This window comes from Lissotriton helveticus, chromosome 5_1 (assembly GCF_964261635.1).
Source record: "Lissotriton helveticus chromosome 5_1, aLisHel1.1, whole genome shotgun sequence".
Classification (NCBI taxonomy): Eukaryota; Metazoa; Chordata; class Amphibia; order Caudata; family Salamandridae; genus Lissotriton; species Lissotriton helveticus.
This window is the reverse complement of record NC_136065.1, coordinates 1,778,021,659-1,778,027,658: the sequence shown is the minus strand read 5'-3', so window position 1 is coordinate 1,778,027,658 and position 6,000 is coordinate 1,778,021,659. Positions and strand designations below refer to the sequence as shown.

General features: G+C 47.6%; 1 protein-coding gene across 7 annotated transcripts in view; it reads left to right on the top strand.

Moving 5' to 3' along the window:
* The first annotated feature begins 307 nt into the window (after positions 1–307).
* Positions 308–6,000, top strand: part of MAP3K3 (mitogen-activated protein kinase kinase kinase 3) — a 2,022,699-nt gene continuing 2,017,006 nt past the window's right edge. For 3 of the 7 annotated variants that reach the window (XR_013594968.1, XR_013594969.1, XM_078645065.1), the window contains exon 1: positions 346–702. Coding sequence is in view for 4 of the 7 variants with exons in the window: in XM_078645065.1 (XP_078501191.1) it covers positions 699–702 (4 nt within the window). In the remaining 3 variants the exon portion in view is untranslated. Of the gene's footprint in view, positions 703–6,000 lie in introns of all 7 variants that reach the window. The other 4 variants (XM_078645066.1, XM_078645060.1, XM_078645061.1 and 1 more) reach the window with 3 other exon arrangements.

Below are 6,000 nucleotides of genomic sequence, written 5' to 3'. Positions count from 1 at the left end.
ATTTGTGTACTCGTTTCTGTAAATGTGTCTAATGTTCTGCATTTCAAATCAATGAATTTGCTTAGGCCATGGTCCAGCTTACAGTAATTACTGTGTGGGTCCCTAAATTCCAGTAAAGATATAGAGCGGGCCACAGAAGACAAAAGTTTAAGAACCACTGTTCTAGACCACACTTAGGAATGTGTTGCCTGACTGCAACATGGCCGTCAATTGAAAGTGCGCTGTGCGACCGCACCGATCCGGTTTCTGAGCTGTACAGTAAAGAAATCTCGAGACGAAATATTTACTAACAAGAAGGAGGGGCTTAGTCGTGCGCCAACGTCATTCTGAGTGACAACTGCGCTCGAGATCAGAGCGCGCAGCCGAGATTAGAGAAGCCGATGGGCACGAGCGGCGGTGGAAGACGAGGGAGCGCGCTGCGCGTGACAGGAAGAGGCGCGCTAGGAGGGGGCAGAAGCATCGTTTATTTACCTGCGTCACTAGGTGCATGTCAGTGCATCGTACACTCCTCCAGCACTGCAAAAGACTTTCTTTCAGAATTGAACTGTCCTGTAACAGCGGAGTCTACAGTTTTTATCCGTGTTTGCCGTCCTCTGCGTTGTGAGATGGGCCGTCGCTCCTGTCGGCTTCGGGACACCATGAGGTGACAGCGGAGGGGCTGCAGAGAGACTCACAGGATTTACAGCTCAGCAAACACAATGGGTGAGTGACAGAAGAGGGCATGCGGCACAAGGGGCGACACCTTAGGAAACAGCACTTTGGATTGGATGTTGGGGGAGCGTGAGCCCGCAGGCAGTTCTTTATGAAACTGCCACCACAATAGACAGGATTGCAAAACTTTTGAGACGGCGCTTCACGTTGGGTTGGAGTAATTCAGATGGGGGTAGTAAACACTTTAAATTCGGAGAACTGCACTTTAGGCAATGGGACATCACTTTAGGCAGCACGGAAAGTGCATAGAACACTGGAAACCACTCTCATCTCCTGATACGTGTGAATGTAAAACTGCTAACATATCTTTCTGTTATGGCGCAACGTCCTTCCTACCTTGCACGTTCTTTATAGTCTTCAGTATGCGGTCGTATCACCAAAGCCTGAGCCGACTACTCCGCGCTGCAGGGAGCTCGGCACTAGGCTGCTTGTTACACCTGACCGACTCTGCCTAGTGTAGCGCTTTGTAAGCGCCATGCCGTTACCTACTACCTAGTGATGAATTTGAAAGATATAAGTGGGACTTCAGAAATATTAAACCAGAAATTTTGAATTATCGGACTGAATCAATTTGATTGAAATAACTATATATCAGATCTCTAATAGTTCATTTAATTGTGAAAGTGATTAAGAAAGAACGGGGCTTGTAGGTAAAAGAGGACTAGAATTTGAATGGTTGGCAGTTCTTTGGTAAGTATGTTTTTCCACCCCCTCCGCCAGCCCCCATTATTATGTTCTCTGCAATTTTGGGAAGAATTTCCACATTCAGAAGGAGAGAAGAAGCCGAGCAGGGTAACGGATGGCGAGGAAGCTAGGCGAAAGGGGTGGCCAATAGGTCTCGCCTTGGGGCGTTATAAGTGTTTAGACAGAGCTATTGGCTTTGTTAACGTTTTTAATATGTGTTGTAGAGCATTGTGAATGTTGTGCAGCATGTTTAAAATTTATAAGTTATATTTAAAAAAGTGTTATAACTTTTTCTGTCACTTTTTCTGTCTTTTCTGTAACAGAAAAAAACATTATATACAACTGAAGTATTGTACTAAAAACCAAAATTAATACAAAAAATGTGTTCTAGTTTATTTGTTTATGCAATGCTGTCAATTTTTCCTTGCTTGTTGTAATTAATTTTTGTTATAGTTTTTATGGTTAGGTGTGGGATATAAACAACGGGAGGGTGGATGTTGGGAAATAGTATTTTAATTAGATAGCAGTGGAGAGTTATTTGTGGAGAATTAATAAATGTCAAATTTTTATGCCAAACTGAAGTGGTGTGGAGTGATGCAGTGGTTGTTCTGAGTAGTGGTGGAGGTGATGCTCAGGTGCTCCGGAATGATATTGAGGCGATGCTGAAGTGGTGGTACGCTGGTTCCGAGGTGATGCTTATGTGATGCTGAATGATACATAGTTGGTACTGAGTGATGCTGAGGTGGTGCTGAGTGATGAAAAAACACGAATTTTAAAAGGTGCGGTCCATTTTTAAGCTGTGTACTATGCAATGGGGGAAAGGAAGCACGCATCACAGCTGTGCAGAGATGTCAAAAGTAGCACGCACCACAGCTGCGCAGAGGTGTGAAAGGAAGCGCGCACCACGGTGTTGAAAAAACATGAATGTTAAAAGGTGCGGTACATTTTTAAGTTGTGCAGTGGGGTGAAAGGATGCACGCACCACAGCTGTGCAATGTGCAATAAGGTGAAAGGAAGCATGCCATGCAGCTGTGCACTGGGGTGAAAGGAGGCACACGCCACATATCTGCACTGTGCAGTGTTGTGAAAGGAAGCACTCGCCACAGCTGTGTACTGTGCAATGGGGAAAGGAAGCACGCACCACAGCTGTGCATTGTGCAGAGATGTCAAAGGTAGCACACACCACAGCTGCGCAGAGATGTGAAATGAAGCACGCACCACGGTGATAAAAAACGTGAATGTTAAAAGGTGTGTTCCATTTTGAAGCTGTGTACTGTGCAATAGGGAAAAGGAAGCATCCACCACAGCTGTGTACCGTGCAGAGATAGCTAAGGTAGCACGCACCACAGCTGCGCAGAGGTGTGAAAGGAAGGGCGCACCACAGTGTTGAAAAAACGCGAATGTTAAAAAATACGGTCATTTTTTAAACTGTGTACTGTGCAATGGGGGAAAGGAAGCATGCACCACAGCTGTGCACTGTGCAGGTATGTGAAAGGTTGCACACGCCACAGCTGCGCAGAGGTATTATTCAGCAGCCGGTGCCAGCAAGCACGCACCAAAAGCAAGTGCTAATAATTAAGTGCCCATGTGCGCACCGGCAGACGCCTTCTCAAATTAAGCCTTCAGCATGGGCCTGTGTTACGCCCCTGGATCGAGCGAGTCTGAAAAGCAATGTGGGGAAAGGAAGCACGCACCACAGCTGTGCACTTTGCAGAGATGTCAAAGGTAGCACGCACCACAGCTGCGCAGAGGTGTGAAAGGAAGGGCGCACCACGGTGATGAAAAAATGCTGATGTTAAAAGGTGCGGTCAATTTTTAAGATGGTACCGAAACAGAGGAGACTATAAAGGCCAACTACAGAGTACAGCAAATATCTTGACAATAACATACTAATACAAAGATAACGGTGTAGGAAGAGAGTGCTGACATAGATGAAATGCAAGTGCTGGAAAAAGAAGCGCACACTCTTGTGGAGGTGGGGTCTGTCCCTTGGCCGGGGTGGAGGGGACGTGCCTTGTTAGTATCTTATTGTCATGAATGTGAGTGCTTGAAAAGAAGCGCTCACTCTTGTGGCGGTGGGGTCTGTCTCTTGGCCGGGGTTAAGGAGACGTGCCTTGTAGGGAAAGCTGCAAGGTCTTGAAATGAAACATGATCCACAACAGATGGCACGCTGCGTGCCTCTGCTTGCTCCAGACAGCTAAACGCTGTGGGAATAAACATTTTCAGAAAAGGTAGGACATGCATCAGGCTTCGGCCAATTGCGTGCCTTCATTTTTTAAAGCAACACACAAAGGCCAATATCATGTGTGGAAAATCGAACACCACACACAGAGTTTGCAGAAAGTCTGAAGTGATTCCAAGAGGACTTCTCCTAGAGTAGCGCATGCACGCTGCGCCAGGCTCGACCTAAAAACCTAATAGGCAGTAAGTTAGTGAAGGTCTGTAAAACATTCTAGAAAGTGAACGACGCAGTAACAAATATTAAACAAAATGTAAGTTCGAAGTAATTTTTTTTTTTTTATAACATATTTTATTGAGATTTTCACAGTACCACTTGGGCTAAAGCCCACATTATCGACTTGAGAACAAATTATAGAAGGTAAAGGTAGCATGGGAGATTTCAGCGGGTACAGTTTATCTACAAACAAAAGAAAACAAACTGAGAACTGTACGCAGACGACCCCCCCTACCCCCGACAAAGGCAAGCAACACTCAATACCCACATTAGGCTGAAAAAAAAGAGGTACCGGCATATCGTACATTTGGACCCACAAGCGTCTCATGAGATCATCTCTTCAGGGCTTGTGAAGGAAGAGGGGCAAGATCAATGCCACGGTAGGCAGCCCACCAAGACCATATCTTTCTATGTTTTACGGGACAGCCCCTCACTTGGAACACAGCCATTTCCGCACCCATACACTTATCGAGCACCTGCCGCCATTTCCCAATCTTTGGTGACGAGGTATCCTTCCATTGCTGGGCTATGTCCCTCTTAGCAATTGTAAGCGCCAAAAACAATAGGTGTTGCTTACATCGGCTCCCTCCTATGTCCTCCGTACTATGGCGCAGGATCAGCCGGGGTCGAGTGGCAAGTTGCAGGACAGCACCTCCCCAAGGCATGATGACACCCCGCGCCAGAAAGGCTGTAATGCTGAGCATTTCTACACAGTGTGGAGGAACGCCCCCTCCTCCCTCTCGCAGCGCAAGCGTCTGGGAGATGGTATAACTCCCATCTTCCAGAGCCGGAGGCGGCTATAATATATGCGGTGCAAGTATTGGAACTGGATGAGACTGTATCTAGAGGATACCGCGGCTCCCCGTGGACTAGCAATCACCTCCTCCCAATCATTATCCTTCAAGTCTGGAATATCGTCATGCCAAGCCTTCCTCGTTTTATGTAGTGTCGTGGCGGAGTGTGTTGTCAGGGTCTGATATATTTGTCGTATTTTGTATGGACTAATATCGCACATGAGGAGGCGGCCCTCGAGTCGATGGAAGTCAGGGAGGTCAGCAAGATTTACAAGTGCAGGGGTGAAAGCGTGGCATAGTTGCAGATATTTATAGAACTGGGTTTTATGGAGGTGAAACTCCTCCTGCAGCTGTTGGAAAGATTTTAGAACAGTGCCTCGCATGATGTCTCCTAGCGTGGAGATACCAATTAAATCCCATTGGCGGAACCTCGTCAAGGGGGCCGCTTGGCGTAGGTAGTTGCCATGCCATAGGTGTGTCGCCTGTCAAGTGCCCGTTCCATCCCATGCGTCGGACGGTGTACCGCCACAACCTGATCATTGTTCGACATGCATGCGGCAAGAAGTAAAGTTTCTGTGTGCCATAGAGTAGGCGCAGGAGGGGGGACCTATCTATAGCTGCATGCTTCACCGTGAAGGCCAGCCATAAAGTGAGAGAGGGAGGGAAGACCTAATAGAGGTCTCCTCGCGGAGGTTGGCGAGGAGCGGGTTGATATTGTGGGGCCAATGAAGTCTGCGGGCAAGGGGATATGGACAGAGCCAGATATTGAAAGCCCTCCGTAGCATGTTTCAATTGAGCGGCCCACGTAGTCCTGCCCTGGTATCCACACACTGGGAATAACACAGATCCAGCAGGGTTAGTATGAAGCCATGCATTTTGTCCGAAGACACAAAGGATTTCCAGAATGCGTGGACCAAATATCCAGGGGTCTGTCATAAAAAACAATATATCGTCTGCATATAAAGCTATGCAGTCTAGGCCAATCAAAGCATCTGAGCACCGTGTCGCTGTCGACCCATGCCGCAAGAGGCTCAACCGCGAGGGCGTGGAGGAGAGGGGACCGGGTAGCCCTGGCGCCTACATCTGCCGATTTTAAAAAAGAAAGGTGAGCGGTAACCAGCGATACGGACTGAGGCCAGTGGATCGGTATAGCGCAAGTGTACGTATGCTAAAAAGCGTGGCTCTAAATTGACCACCTCTAGGAGTTGAAATAGGTTCTCCCAACTGACTGAGTCATAGGCCTTGTCTATGGCGGACAGTTCTGAGGCCTTGGCCATAGCATTATGAACGCGGCGAATATTATGCCCGATGGCCCGGTGTGGCATAAAGCCAGACTGGCCCAGGTGGACCTGGTGA